General features: G+C 37.7%; 2 protein-coding genes across 3 annotated transcripts; both read right to left on the bottom strand.

Moving 5' to 3' along the window:
* Positions 1-7,369: 7,369 nt before the first annotated feature.
* LOC121264297 (disease resistance protein RUN1-like) lies at positions 7,370-12,163 on the bottom strand. Of its 2 annotated transcripts, XM_041167416.1 has the most exons (5): positions 11,646-12,163; positions 10,301-11,391; positions 9,528-9,839; positions 8,611-9,438; positions 7,370-8,529 (listed from the first exon to the last, which is right to left on the bottom strand). In XM_041167416.1, the coding sequence occupies exons 2-5, from the start codon at positions 10,430-10,432 to the stop codon at positions 7,939-7,941; spliced, it is 1,863 nt and encodes a 620-aa protein (XP_041023350.1). In that variant the 5' UTR covers positions 10,433-11,391; positions 11,646-12,163; the 3' UTR covers positions 7,370-7,938. The 2 variants fall into 2 exon arrangements, with proteins under 2 accessions (XP_041023350.1, XP_041023351.1); XM_041167417.1 differs by lacking the exon at positions 10,301-11,391.
* LOC121265667 (disease resistance protein RUN1-like) lies at positions 10,507-12,130 on the bottom strand. The gene is made up of 3 exons (XM_041169355.1): positions 11,646-12,130; positions 11,207-11,391; positions 10,507-10,994 (listed from the first exon to the last, which is right to left on the bottom strand). Exons 1-3 carry the CDS (start codon positions 12,128-12,130, stop codon positions 10,507-10,509), a joined length of 1,158 nt encoding a protein of 385 aa, XP_041025289.1.
* Positions 12,164-15,962: the final 3,799 nt, after the last annotated feature.

Raw genomic sequence — 15,962 nt, 5'->3', positions numbered from 1 at the left:
ATCAGTCCAATATGAAACGATCTAAATGAAAAAGGGTGTTTTGGAAAAATAAAAACATCAACATGATGCTCGTTAGGTACATCCAGAAACAAGAAATATGTGGGACAAAAATAAAAGGAACTCCTGGATCAAAACTAAGCAACACAGAGGCATACTCTCCGAGAGAAGATGAGAGGCGCGACGGGACAGTGAGTTGGGCAGGGATCGAATGTGGTGAGCATTGCGGCTTGGCACTAAGAGAGAGAGTAGCGACAGAGACTTACGGTGTAACAACCAAGGGCCCAGTGTGCTATGGTGGTGCGCAGCGCATTGGCCCTTACAGTGAGGCTACCCAGAGATGTGCTGGTGCAGCTTAGTGGCATTGGGCAGATGTGGAATGGTGCTCTGGTTACTCTTGGTTTAGGCAACGTTCCTCTGGTTTTTAAGGTGGGCGTGGCTCTCAGTTTGTCCCTAGTGTGCTATGGTGGTGTGCGGCTTGGGGTTCTTACGTGGAGAAGGAACTGCGACAGTTGTGTTACGGGCTCTAGCTACCGAACGTGTTACTAGAAGATCAATCAGAAAAGACGTCGAATCGTTCTTCCGTGCCTTTCCTATGTTGAACGTATAATAGAAACAAGTTGAGAATAATTTTCTGGATGTTTTATTCATAGCCTTCTCTTACAATTTATAGCCAACTCCTTATTCACTATCCAAAAATATGGATGATAGCATATTACGTAAATTAAATGCTAATTGATATACTTCCAAAAACAGAGTAATATTGCCTAAACGAATTATTTATTCTATAGCCATAAATGCGTTGGAAGCTTCTTCCGTATTAGCTGAGCACCTTCCATATTAATCCTTCGTAACATTTCTCCCTCCATTAAATTGATGCCTTGGAGCTAAACTTCCGTAACATTCCTTCCCTTTTCAAGATTTTCCTTGTCCTCAAGGAAAAATTTCAGAAATTGAGCTTTGATCACCCGTAGTCTACTTCTTCTTCTTCTTCTTCAGAAAAAATTCCTTCGATCAAAAATAAATTTTTGCAATGATGGCCAGGCACAAAGTTCTCGTCGCAATTAAAACAGAGTCCTATTTTCCTCTTTTCTTGTAACTCGCCAGGACTGAGGCGCCGAATGGGTGGTGCTTTTGTTCTTGATAAACTTGCCGAAGGCAACGGGTGTTCCGTTGGTTCCATGGACTCAAATCGTTTGGCCTCTACTGTCAATAGTTTCTTATTGTGTCTTGCTTCAAATAATTGGGACAAGCCTATAGCATCTGTGATGGACATGAGCCTTCAGCTTGCACATATGTGCGTATGGGCTCCTTGAGTCCGCTGATGAAGCACCCCAATTGGTGCGCGGAAGCCAAGCCTCCCACTCGACTCAAAAGCTGCTCAAATTATTATTGATATTCTCGAACTGTTCCCATTTGGCACAGCTTGTTCAAAGTGCCGAAATGATCCTCAAACATGGTGGGTCCGTAGCGAATACAGAGTCCTCTTTTTAGCGCCTCCCAGGATGTGATTTCTTCGGTATCTTTAAATAATTGGTACCACATCTGCACCTCTCCCTCCAACTGATAAGAGGCTAACGGTAATTTTTCAATCTCTTCCATTTGTTGGTAGTCGAAAAACTGCTCCACCCGATAGATCCAATTGGTCGGATCGTCCAGGCCATTGTACCTCAGAAAGTCCAACTTGGCCAGTTTGGGAACTGCCGAGTTGTTCCCACCACCATAGTTCCATCCATTCCTATTCCTTGACCCTGATCTTTCTCCATCACTCAAACTCTTGTTGGCCAAAGAATCCACCTTCGCAGTTGTCTCCTGAATTTTTTCATCAAGCGTTCCATAAGGCTCCCAAAATTAGCCATTTGTTGTTCCAAACGCTCAACTTGAGAATCCGCCATGACCTGCTCTGATGTCAAAATGTTACGGGCTCTAGCTACCGAACGTGTTACTGGAAGATCAACTGAAAAAGATGCCGGATCGTTCTTCCATGCCTTTCCTATGAACGTATAATAGAAACAAGTTGAGAATAATTTTCTGGATGTTTTATTCATAGCCTTCTCTTACAATTTATAGCCAACTCCTTATTCACTATCCAAAAATATGGATGATAGCATATTACGTAAATTAAATGCTAATTGATATACTTCCAAAAACAGAGCAATATTGCATAAACGAATTATTTATTCTATAGCCATAAATGCGTTGGAAGCTCCTTCCATATTAGCTGAGCACCTTCCATATTAATCCTTCGTAACATTTCTCCCTCCATTAAATTGATGCCTTGGAGCTAAACTTCCGTAACAGGTTAGCTGGTGTGATGTGAGTGGAGGCTGGCGTTTTGGCATTAAGCGGTGCTAGGGTAGCTTTCGTTGTGCAGGAGCAGTGGCTGGTGATGCTGCATTGACTCTTTTTTGTGGGGTTAAAACGGGGGAGTTTCGTTGGTTGTGTGCATGGGCTGAACGTGGGTGGTGGTTTGCGATCGTGTGGGTGGTGTAGGGGCAGCAGTTGCTTCCTGGACGTGGAGGGCAGCATGCTCATAGTGTGGACTGGAGTTCCTAGTGGATGTGGAAAGAGTTTTGGCGTGAGATCGGATGCAGTGGCTTGTGGTTTGGGTTGGCGTGGAGGGGATCAGAGTGTGATGTGGGGCTATTTTAATGGTGACAGTGGTTGAGGGGAGGGCTACGGTGGTTGGGCTATGGTGTTCACAGTGTGGGTGAGTCTGTTGGCAGTGGTTGCTGCGCTTGTCCTCCTGTTTTGGCTTCGTCTGAGAGAGGCCTTGATAGCCTGAGGTGGTGCCTATTAGCCTTATTGATAATATCATGGATTCTAGATCATCCTCACAACAGACACACGATGTCGCATAGCACTACCTTGTTTATTCTCTTTCTAGAATGTACTGTAGGTACCATTGTTTGTTATTCTCTGTTGTAGGTGTTTGTTATTCTCTACTGTAAATCGTTAGGCACACATTTGTTTTATTCTTTGTAAATGTCTATATATAGACAACTGTAATGATTACTCATCAATACGAAGGAAATTTGTTTCTCTCAAGCATTCTATCAAATAGTGCCAATAACTACAAAATCGAGAGAGGTGAAATGATGAGAGAAACGAGGGGATGTGGGAGACAGTGAGGCTTAGAGAGAGGGAGTGACTATGAGAAAAGAAAGGGGAAAGAAACTGTAAAAATGTGGGAAGATGGGATACTGGAAGGAAGGGATTTCGAGATGAAATAAATTGAAGAAAGGGTGAGAGAGAGAAACTGTTGGGGTGGGGGAGAAACAAAATGGAAGAGAAATTGAACCAAACATATTACACGACCCACTTTCACAACCTCTGCACCTTCAACTCACAGTCCCTTACCAATCTTCCTAACATCTATTCTAGGCCCATTTCCTGCTCTCTCAACTCTTGGCCCACCTCCATCTGCACCGACATCACCTTCCTTACTTGGCCCTGGCCCCACTCATCCCAACGTACCCTCGAACCTTCCCAGTCCAGTATGATCCTCATCTTCAACCTTCGATACCTCTGTTTCTCCCAATCCTGTACCTCCCACCATATCTCATGATCACGATTCCACTGCAACAACTCTTGTCCCTCCATGCTCTCCTATCATAACTCGCTCCACCACCAACTTTCTCTAATCACGTATTGCTATTGATGGAACCATTTCATACCCTGCTCGAAATTGTTTTATCACCATTTCTACTGTGCCTGATGACCCTTCAAGTTACTCTACAACTTCTAAGTTCTCGAAATGGGGTGTAGCCATGGCTCCAGAGTACACTACTCTCATGAAGAATCATACATGGAGTCTTGTCCCTCCTGTCAATGTTGCTAACGTGCTTGGTTGCAGGTGGGTTTACAAAACCAAGACCAACGCTGATGGCTCGTTTGAAAGGAGAAAGGTGTGGTTAGTTGCAAAAGGTTTTCACCAGCAACCTGGAATTGACTACAACGAGACCTTCAGTCCCGTGGTCAAGCCAACCACCATACGTCTCATCTTGTCAATTGCTGTTACCAGAAAATGGCCACTGCGCCAATTGGACATCCACAATGCCTTCTTGCACGGCACACTCACTGATGAGGTCTATATGCGACAACCCCAAGGTTTTATAGATCCAGCTCATCCCAATTACGTGTGCAAGCTTCATAAGGCCCTGTATAGTCTCAAACGATCATGGTTTGCTAAACTTAGTTCTTGGCTTCTTAATTATGGCTTCATTGCATCTAAACCTGACCCATCATTATTCATATTTCATCATGATCACACTACAATATTTCTGTTGGTCTACGTCAATGATATAGTCATCACAACCTCCCATGCATCAACTTTACTTGCTCTAATTCTTGAGTTCGACAATGCATTTCTTGTGAAGGATCTTGGAAACTTGTCCTTTTTTCTTGAAGTTGAAGTGGTTTATACTAAACAAGGACTTATGCTGACACAACGCAAGTACATTAAGAGTCTGTTGACTCGAAGCAACATGCTTCATACCAAGTCAATGACGTCTCCAATGGCTGCTTCCTTTAAGTTAGCAAAATTTGATGCTCCTGATTTTGATGATATCACCTTATATAGAAGCTTGGTTGGTGGTTTGTAGTATCTGTCATTAACTAGACCTGACATAGCCTTCTCTATCAACAAGGTATGTTAATTTCTTCATGCCCCGAAAGCTACATTGGAGTGTTGTCAAGAGAGTTTTTCGATACCTTAAAGTCACTTTCAATCACGGGCTCCTCTTTCAACCTCAGACCATCTTCACTTTTCAAGCCTACTCTGATGTTGATTGGGGTGGATGTCTAGACGATCGTAGATCAACAGGAGGCTACTGCATATACCTTGGCAAACATCTGCTCTCATGGAGTTCAAAGAAACAAAAGACTATGGCTAGATCATCAACAGAGGCTGAATACAAAGTTGTTGCTGCCTCTGCTGCTGAGCTTATCTGGATCCAAACACTTATCCAAGAGCTTGGTATTTCTCTTCCTCAATCCCCAATCCTTTGGTGTGACAACCTTGGAGCAATTTACCTTTCAGTCAATCCTGTGTATCACTCCAAGACCAAACACATGGACATAGATTACCATTTTGTCCGAGATCGTGTTGCTGCCAAAATGCTTCGTGTATCATTTATCAGTTCCAAGGATCAGATTGCAGTTGTCCTAACAAAACCCCTTGTTGCTGATAAATTTCTACACTTCAAGTCGACTCTCAATGTGGTTGATACCCCTTTGGATTCGAGGGGGCGTATTAGCCTTACTGATAATATCATGGATTCTAGATCATCCTCACAGCAGACACACGATGTCACGTAGCACTATCTTGTTTATTCTCTTTTCTAGAATGTACTGCAAGTACCATTATTTGTTATTCTCTGCTGTAAGTGTTTGTTATTCTCTGCTGTAAATCGTTAGGCACACATTTATTTTATTCTTTGTAAATGTATATATATATAGACAACGGTAATGATTACTCATCAATACGAAGGAAATTTGTTTCTCTCAAGCATTCTATCAAATAGTGCCAATAACTACAAAATCGAGAGAGATGAAATGATGAGAGAAATGGGGAGATGTGGGAGACAGTGAGGCTTAGAGAGAGGGAGTGACTGTGAGAAAAGAAAAGGGAAAGAAACTGTAAAAATGTGGGAAGATGGGATACTGGAAGGAAGGGATTTCGGGATGAAATAAACTGAAGAAAGGGTGAGAGAGAGAAACTGTTGGGGTGGGGGAGAAACAAAAGGGAAGAGAAATTGAACCAAAAAAAATTCTTACCTAAACGACAGTATCGTAACATCTTGAGGGCTGTGATTCATTTGATCTGGGCTACAGGCTTGGACTTTACATCTAAAGCCCAAATCAACTCAAAGTTTGGCATGCATGCATGCATTTACTAGAGTGCAAGTTCAAGTGAGTCAAAGTAATTCCAAGTGTCAAGCTTGTGTGAGTGGCAAAAGTGAAGTTTAGGTGTTGTGCGTGGAGAAGACAATTGTGAGAGAATTTACATCTTATATATTCATGTGGGAGTGATTTGATGTTAACGTGTAAAATTTTCCAGTCCTTTGTTATCTTGATCAAGTATGTTGATCTATAAGTTTGACAATTTTACAATACAATAATTTTAGTCTATACCTCAACAATTTGGTATCAAGAGCTTTTCCAAATCAATACTTTGTATCTAGATTTGTCTGAAACATTGTTTAGGACCATATATATGCAGAATTGGAATCTTATTAATGGGAAATTGAAATAATGAATATATATAAATATTGAGCTAACTGCTAGCCTTTTCATCAACTAAAAGATTGAAAACAATTGATTTATTATATGTCATAGGAAAATTGTATACACCATATTATCATATCACTTTCATCCCATTATATAAGATGTAGTACATTTATCACCATTGAAAAATGTGGGATGAGAGTAGGGGTGGGCAGTGGGGCCCCACACCCTTCCACCCCTGCATGGCGGGGCGGGCAACCCCGCTCCGCCCCCGCCCTGCTTTCATTTATATATATATATATTATATACATACGTATAAACATAAATATATATTTATATTTTACAAATTGTGTATATATAAATATATATTACAATTTGTTAGACTTGTTCACAAAATATGTATTGACAAATTTAAAAACTACATAGTTTAAAAACTAATACACTACAATATATACAAAATATGCACTAACAAATTTAAAAATTACAGTTTTTAAATTATAGTTATATTTACAAAATTTAAATTTATAATGTAGGTCTAAAAATGTATTTTTAATTATTTTTACACTTAAAAATAATTTTTAAATAAAATAAAATGTAATATTTTTTTTTTAAGTAGAAGGAGGCGGAACGAATTGAGAATCTGCTCCACACCTCGTATCCCAGGGGCGGGGGACAGGGGTGAAAACCCCACCCCCGCCCCATTCGGTGTGGGGTGTGGGGAAGGGGAGAGTGTGGTGTATAGTTTAAATGAGACAACAAGCCAGTTGGAAAGACAATACGGACCCAACTCCCAAGTTGTTAACCAAGTTGTTAACCAAAATGGTGACCATCTTCTATTCCCAAAGAATATCAAAACAATATTACTCAAATAGGACACAACTTTTAAAAGAGGACCACATCAATTATTGTAGCACAACACAATTGGAGCACTGATCCGAACACGGGAAGCAATGGCTGCTCTCATGGGGATTCAAGAAGCATATACAAGGAAGATCAGTAAAATTATTCTTGAAGGAGACTCTTTAAGTACAATCAACTCCATCAACAATCCTCTCAAGGCTATTAATTGGGAAACTGAATGTATTGCTAGAGACACCAGATTTTTGCTCAAAGACCTACAAACATGGAGAGCTGTAAAAATACATCAATTTCAGAATCGATGCACGCATTCCATTTCCCAATGGGCTCATTCCAACCTAGAGTTTGGAAATATCTCACTCATCAAAATCCCTAACGGTTTGCTGGATTTCCATTGTGGGAAAGACCCACCTTCTTATAATGCATGTGTATTCTTAGTACTTTTGTGATTTAGTTGCTTTCCTTCCTTATTTGTTTTTATGGAACAATTTTTGTTTTGGAATGAATCAACTACTTGCTGAGGAAAAAGGAAAAGAAAAGAGGACCACATCATTTCGTGAAGAATTCTCCAATGTTTAGGCAGCTAGATACTGAATCCCAGTTCCTCAATGAATATGTAGCCGAAGGTTCCCTGATTACTTCCATACACGTAACATTAATAATATTTTTCATTATATATATTAAATACATAAAGAAGCAGAAATGACTAAACTGCATGCAATTTTTTGGAGATGCGAATATGAGATGAGGGGCAGAGGTTGCATAACGTACCAGAAACATGACAAAGAAGAAAAGCAGCTTGGGTGGTCGATCGACTGCATGCATGATTCCTTTAATCAATCTAAGATTGTATGATCACTTCGTCGTCGTCAAAGAATAATAAAATCCACGATAGAAATCTAAATTTGAAGATCCCAAACCAAGATGAGGAGCAATGCTATTATAGGACTGTGAATTATCATCATCCGGACATACTAAATGCATCCCGCGTTCTTTCACTTCTACTTGTATTGGTCTACGATAAAGGCAATAATCCATTTCTGCTGTAATTGACATCTTAATGAAGCTCCGTTTATCCAAATTATTCGATTTCCAGCGTTCCAAAAATGGCGGAGCTGGGATATATGCCCAGAATCCAATTGGCTCGTCTAAAGAGACGTCCAGGGAAGGAAATAAAAGGTAGTAAAAAAAATCTTCTAAATTACCTTCATCCGTCTCAAAACAAAACGTAAACCCCACATGTGAAGAATAAATAAAGGATTCTTTGAATAACGAAGAAATTGAAGTACCTTGAGGGGAATGGAATTGATGATAATCACAAACAATAAAGATAGCACACCCCATACCCAGCTTCATATTACCCTCCAAATCTATCTTTACAGAGGAGCCATTACTTTTATTGTGTACCCACTTCGGGATTCCAGATCCCAACGACCACCCATATATCTGTAAATCAACCCCCAAAAAGAGATGTTATGCTGCGAAATTAAGACTTTTTTTTAGGGAGAGAGAGAGAGAGAGACTCACCGCATCGGCATAGAATGAATTCCTAACACGACCTCCACCTGCCATGTCTAAAATATTCTCTCTTTCGCTGTCAAAATCAATGTACACTGCTTCTACCTCAAATACTCCTTCCATCTGATATTCTACAAGTGATCCAATATCATAGGTGGCATCTGAGCTTTGTTTTGGCAAAGAGCAGTCTTTAAAGAAGATGGCCGAATCTGTTGTTGATTTACGTGGCATCCACTTGCGTCCTTCGAGACTTAAGGAGCGGATGCTTTTGGGGATTAGATTGACAGATGGTATTTGCGTTATAGCAGTTCCCAGTGCCGTAAAATGGGTAAGGCATTCCAATCTACTCAGGTCTGGAAATTTCTCTAGTCTTGACCAACCATCCAGCCAGAGACGATCAAGATATGACAAACTACATATAAAACACGGAAAAACTGAAATGTTTTTGCAGTCTTTTAAATGTAAATGGCGAAGGCCAGAGAAACTCTTAAACGATGATGGTAAGTTTGTTTTGATAGGCTCGGTAAAAACCAAGCCCTTCAGTGATGTCATATCTCCCAAAAATTCTGGTAACTTCTCAAGTCTTGAACGTTCGGTAAGACTCATAAATTCAAGAGATTCCAAGCAGAACTGGTCTGGAAGTCTTCTAAGACATCCGCAATGACTTAAAACCATTATTTTTAGTCGTTTGAGAACTCCAATGGATGGGTGGACTTTATACAAGCTTTTACAACCTGCAAGGAATATTACCTCAAGATTTGGGGCTCCCGTGAAATCAGGTGTCTCAATCAAGTTCTTAGAATAACTCAGATTCAAGTGCTTCAAAGTTTCTAAAATCTGTTATAAATAAGTAGTTAATTGGGTCAAAATATGAATTTATTAACTTATTTAAGATTAATACGTATTTATACAAGTAAAAAACTTACCATCAATCCCTTCCATAGTTGTTTGATGCGGCTGCAAGTCATGCGCAGTACAGTGAGATTTTTTGGTTGGAAACTGCTTGGCAAGGTTTTCAAATGATATCCAGACCAGTGTAAGAATCGCAACTCATTGGTTGGCATGGATTTTAAAGGATCTCCATGCCATTCTATAGTTGGTGAGCCATAAATTTGACTAATTCGAGGAATAATTTTAAGATATCTTAATTTTCTCATCTTTGAGAATGCTTTGGCATTGAATCTATTCTTGGTTTCAGGACAAAAATCCAGGACTATGCCTTCAATTGCTTCAGTTTCCTAGTAACCAAGAACAACTGATTAGCAGGTGTGGGGAAAATCTTTGACCTGAATAATTAGAATGTAAATATACCTATTTATAGTAGGAGAAATAATATATACAAGTCATGCAAGCTCTTTATAAAAAAATAGACCTCACTATAGTAAATTGTGAAAAACTCACTCATTTTTTTTTAAGAGACCCACATGTTTACAAAAATGAATGCTAGTTATCATCCCCACGTCATATACCAACATGTAATTTATCATTTTTTTTTCCTTCTATTTAAATATACATATTTACACATATGTCAATATCATATGCGTTTAAATGGAATGGTAAAAATAACAAATTATATGTTGGTGTATAGTGTGAGATGATAAGTAGCATTCCTCCTTTTACAAAAGGTTTGTACAAGTCTTGTACATTTGAAGTTTGTACCTAGCACTACTCTTAGATTAACGTACAGACTAATCATTACCGTATTATTCTTCAATACATGGAAGATATCTTCGTGATGACACAGTCTACTGCGTCGTCCAGGTTCTTCAAGACATTCGCGACGAACCATTTCCTCGCCCATTGTTTTAAGCAAATCATGCATGAACAACATTCCATCTGAGATGATTAGGAGGGACTTGTCTACGAGAACGTCAATGTTGATGCCGGGATAATAACCAAAACTTTCTAATGTCTGCAAAACATGTTATCTAGCCTGTGTCGTTGGAACAAACATGCCATATCCAAGAACAACTCTTTCTGCAAATCCTCTAGCCCCTCAAAACTTATTTGAAGTATATTCATAATTTCTTTATTAGGAATTGCCTCTAGTTGATTCCTAGCACTTCTCCAGGCAACTATCGTTCTCCCAAATAAGAAGGAACCCAATACTTTAAGAGCTAAAGGAAGACCTTGAGCATAATTCACAAAATCCATAGATAGATCCTTGTAATTCTCTGTAGGTTGGGTTTTCTTGAAGGCCGACAAACTAAAGAGTTGCAATGCTTCATCAATTTGAAGCTGCTCAACCTCATAGATATCATTCACTTCATGTGTTCTCAACAGATGACTATCTCTACATGTTATAATCATCCTAGTCCCTGGACCAAACCAATCCGGACTCCCTGATAATGCCATTAGTTGTTTTTCACCATCCACATCATCAAGGATGATACCTTTTTATTTCGCAGCATGCTCCTTATCACCTTGATTCCCTGGTGATGATCCCATATATGTGTTTCTTCTTGCATGATCATAGAAAGAAGTTGTTTTTGTAAAGAAGCTAGACCACGAGCTCTAGATTCTTCTCTAATACAAGAAATAAAGCTACTTCCTTCAAATTGACAAGAAATTCTATCATAAATTATTTCGGCCAGAGTTGTTTTACCAACGCCACCCATCCCATGAATTCCTATGAAGCGAACATCATTTGATTCCATATCCATTAAGTTCAGCATTTCTTCTACACGAGAGTTAATAGCAACAAATTTCTCGTAATCATGACGTGAGAATCTACAATTCAACTTACGAGATATATTTCTACTAATTTCTTGGATCAACGCTGATTCGTAACTGTAAATTGATAGACAAGTAATATTATTTACGAGACATTAATGGGCAAAGACAAACAATATGTTTTAGCTAGCGCATAATGTTTTGTAGAGATAATAAAATTACACTTCAATTCATCTTCAGAATTTTCTCTTTAGGAACACTTTGGCCCTCAGACTAGACACGATAAACATTTTAACAATTATTAACATATATAATAGTTATTTTCTCAAAGTTTCCAACTTATGTTTGGTAGGCATCAATGTAAATGTTACCTGTCATGTACAACCCATCCGGCAATATTGCCGACTTCTCGGAAAGCATTTTTCCACTTCTGCATCTTCTTGACGCCAACCTTGGGGTTGTTTTTATGGGCAGCGAAAGCTTTTTCAAAAGACACTGTCAGATTTCTTATATCAGAAGGATTCACGTGATAGAAAATGGGCAAAATTGTGAGCTCCGTCTTCTTAGCCCATTCAACGATCGCGGCAAGTTCCATGAGGCACCATTTGAAAGATGCATAGTTTTTCGAAATAATGATGATTGCGTATATGGATTCTCGAATTGCTTTCAAAAGCTCTTTAGAAATGAATTCTCCTCGCTTGAGTGTTTTGTCATCCTTGAAGACGAGAATGCCTTTCCGTTTTAAACCAACATATAGATGATCCGTAAAACTCTTACGAGTGTCTTTACCATAGAAACTAAAGAAAATATCATGCTTCCATCGAGGTGTTGTGGAAGAGGTTATGATTTTTTTCATTTTCTTCCAACCAAGAAGAATGGGCTCTTTTTGTTTTCTTAATATATTTGGAAGTAGATGAAGAGGCTCTTTGAGTGGCCATGAATGCCATCCGGGAGATTTATTGTAGAAATTTAATTGTGGAAGGTAATATTGCTAATCATGTGCGGGCCTATACAATGAGAAGAACAGTGCAGAGATCATGAGTTCTATATAGAAGAGATCACGAGTACTCGCGAGTACTGGTCGACCTTGCATGAGAAAACCTCCAAGTTGATGCAACACGCTTTGCGGTCAACTCAAAAGTCTGTCCAGTACTTTAGTCATCGTTATTTATGCGAAATGAAAGACTTGGGACGCGTTTGTTTTCAGATTAGACAAGTTAAAGGTTAAAGTTAAAAAAAATAGTATTAAAATTTATTTTTTTAATATTATTTTTATTTTGAAATTAAAAAAATTGAATTATTTATTTTTATTATATAAGAATTTAAAAAAATTGTAATGATTAGATGAGATAAGTTGACATGAGATGAAATGTGAAAACAAATCAGGCCTTAGGGCTTATTTGGGGAGCGAGGTGAGATGTAAATAGTAATAAAATAATTTGTGAATAGTAGTGAGATAGTTTGAGTTAGGTATTTTTTTTAGTTTTGGAAAATGAGATAGAAAAAGTTGAATAAAAAATATTATAAAGTTCATAATATTATAGTTTTCATAATATTATTTTTATTTCATCTTATCTCATCTCACTATCTAAACGGAACTTTAAAACACGTAGTTTCTCAAAAAAAGAAAATAGAAATTGACATGATTTGGTAAATGTTTTATTTCGATTGTAGCAATTCCAGAGTGGTTATGGAATGGATTCAATGATTTGTTGGACTAGAGTCTGTTTAGATTCAGAAAGTGTTTTATCTTATCCCATCTCATCATTACATTTTTTTCAAATTTTTACACAAATATAATAAACAATTCAACATTTTCAAATTTCAATTTAACTTTTTTAAATTTCAAAATAATAATAATAATATTAGAAAATAATTTTCTAACAATAATTTTTTTCAACTTTCATCTTTTATTTAAAATCATTTCATTTCATCTCCGAATCCAAACCAGTCTTAAAAAATTTTTTTGACATCACTTTTTTTCGATGATCTATGCCTAAAATGTAAATTAATTTGGTAAAGCTGTTTACAAATCAATATAAGAATCAAAGCTTCCCCATCACAGGTTTCAAATTTAACTCAATGCTTTTTGCCTAGCTAGACTTGTTGAAAATAATTAAGTTCTAGATAGGCTGGTGGGAACATACGACCTCTAGTCCATTAGCTATGCTTGTGGAAAATAATTGAGCACCTCGAACTTTGTATCCTTTGCGTAAGAATTGGTCTCGCTCTCTTGTCAAAACGAGCATACATCTAAATCATGCAGCAGGTAGAACAAAAGATACACGTTGAGTTAGGAGTATTTGAAAAGTGAGATATCCGAAAGGAGTTGAGATGATTTATGAATAGTAATAAAATTATTAATTAAAATTAGATGAAATAAGAATATTAAATGATTTCTTCTCATCTCAGCTCTGTATACAAGCCAAGTTTTTCAGAAATGTAGATCACATATGAAATCATGTCATATTAATCAGTGTAATTATAATATATAATTAGTGTAGAGGGAACTCAGAACTGCTGTCACATACATCGACGGTTAAGACTTGATAGGACGTGAGCGCAAGATGCAGCCACGAAAAGCAAGAGATTTTGCCCTTCTATCGTGATTTCTGTTTAAAATTAGCAAATTGAAATTGAAACATCATCCATCAACATGGCGGTCTACACACAAGTCGTCGATGGTTTTCCGGTTTTCCTTTCGTAGTCATCATCATCGTTTTGAATAATGCAAAAAGGAAGAAATTAAAACGCGTAGTATATAGAGAACACGTACAAGATTTCAAAATCCACATCATAATGCGACCGCGTAATTACTAATTAGTATCGTTGGGAAAACTATTCACAAAAGAACAAAATGGAAGTCAAAGATAAGTTTAATATCCTTCTTACTTCGTAATCATACTATCTGATACCTACCTACACCCTCTCTTTTCAAATCATGAATAGAACCAAGTTTATCCTTTGTGATCCCATCATTCACATTCATATTTTTCAGTTTGCAAGTATTTTGCAAAAGCCTACGAACAAGAAACAAACAAAAAGAATAAAAGATAAACAAGAGAATCTAAACATAAGCCAATTAAAACCATAATTTACGAGTAATAGTACTGATCATTAAATCCATGTCTTCCATAATGTAAATAGTAAATTCCTCATTTTGTATGTGGTGTCGTTAGAGCACTGCAGTTTTCTTTCACGGTGATAGAGGTTCTCACAGTCAGCTTGCAACTCCGATCCTCTTTCTTTTGCACCCCCAACCTTGTGCATTAATTTACCTTTTTGAGGATTACAGAGGTTGGCAACTAGTATTCACCCCATTCCTCAGCAACAGCTTTTAGATTCAACGACCCTTAATTCAACCACATCAACCAATAGGGACATGTTGGAGGGCATCTTCTTGTTGGGGTATATGTGGAGACTGATTTTAGAGTTGAAAAAGTGTTTGCTGAAAGTTGGCTCGAGCCAAAGTTCGCTTGACGTCGCTCAACATACCGCTTGAGCGAATCTCCAGTCCAAGAGTTCGCTCGAGTACCGCTCAACACTCCGCTCGAGCGAAACGCAAACCCTAGTGTTCGCTCGACACTCGCTCGAGTCAATATCCATTTGGCTGTTCGCTCGAGTCACGCTCGACACTCCGCTCGAGCGAAATATGTAGTTTTGCCAGGTTGAGGTTTTCAACGCCACTTACTTTATATATGTCATATTAGACTTGTGTTGGACGGCCTCAAGCATATTTTGAGATAGAATAATTGTCTAGTGAGTGCATATTGTGTGAGAGAGTGAAAAACTCTAGAGAGTGTGAGTTGAGATTGAGTAATTATAATCTCTTCTGATTAATAAGATTTATGCAGCTCTATGGATGTAGGCAATTCGCCGAACTACGTATATTGTGTTTCGTGTTCTTGATTGTGTTGCTTTTATTTTATTTGTCATTGTTGGTGTGTGTGTTTTGCATAGTATTTCACAACACTTCTAAGTGAACTTGTGTCAGAATTGGATAATGAAATATAGCATGCCCAAACCAAGAAGTTGTGAAATCCACCACCATCTATCAAATTTGTTTCTTTGTATGACATCGAATCTTAGAAGAGATTCCATAAAAAATACATTGAACACATACAAACAGCTGGAATAGATCAAACTTAAAATCCCAAGACAATGTCAAATTATAACATCCTACAAAACCAACGCCACATTGAATTTGATATAACCCCAAAATGCAAAGACCAACGTCCCTCGTTCACGTCCCTCATTCAAGCATTTGCTCAATCACTCACCTTTGAATGAATATTCTCTCAAACTCATCCGTAAATCCAATACGAACATAACACAAAATAAGCGGACTTGTGTTTAATATAAATGAGTTTGGGTTAAAATGGATTGGCCCAATAAAATACGATTAATAAATTGGTCAATTTCAGGTAACCCACAAACGCACAACCAATCCAAATAACAAAAATAAATTCTATTTTTAAATTTTATAAATATTTAGTCTTATATGTCTTTTTTTGTGGGAATATGTGAAATTAATATCAGTATTTGACTACTTTATATCTCAAACTATTAAAATTTTTTTCATTAATATCTACTTTTATTTTATGAAAATATTAGTTTTCTTATACATTATTGGTTTTGATATTGATAGTAAAATATTTTGTCATGAATCCAACAATAAATGTGATTTA

Source organism: Juglans microcarpa x Juglans regia, chromosome 5D (assembly GCF_004785595.1).
Source record: "Juglans microcarpa x Juglans regia isolate MS1-56 chromosome 5D, Jm3101_v1.0, whole genome shotgun sequence".
NCBI lineage: Eukaryota > Viridiplantae > Streptophyta > Magnoliopsida > Fagales > Juglandaceae > Juglans > Juglans microcarpa x Juglans regia.
This window is presented reverse-complemented; position numbering and strand designations above follow the sequence as displayed.

Coding starts and splice junctions, on each gene's coding strand:
- LOC121264297 (XM_041167416.1), bottom strand. CDS start 10,432: ATGTTGTTCATGCATGATTTGCTTAAAACAATGGGCGAGGAAATGGTT. Junction 9,439..9,527: donor AACTATGGAAGGGATTGATG/GTAAGTTTTTTA, acceptor TATTTATAACAG/ATTTTAGAAACTTTGAAGCA. Junction 8,530..8,610: donor ATTCATTCTATGCCGATGCG/GTGAGTCTCTCT, acceptor GTTGATTTACAG/ATATATGGGTGGTCGTTGGG.
- LOC121265667 (XM_041169355.1), bottom strand. CDS start 12,130: ATGAAAAAAATCATAACCTCTTCCACAACACCTCGATGGAAGCATGAT. Junction 11,392..11,645: donor GGATGGGTTGTACATGACAG/GTAACATTTACA, acceptor ATCAATTTACAG/TTACGAATCAGCGTTGATCC. Junction 10,995..11,206: donor TCATGGGATGGGTGGCGTTG/GTAAAACAACTC, acceptor CGAAATAAAAAG/GTATCATCCTTGATGATGTG.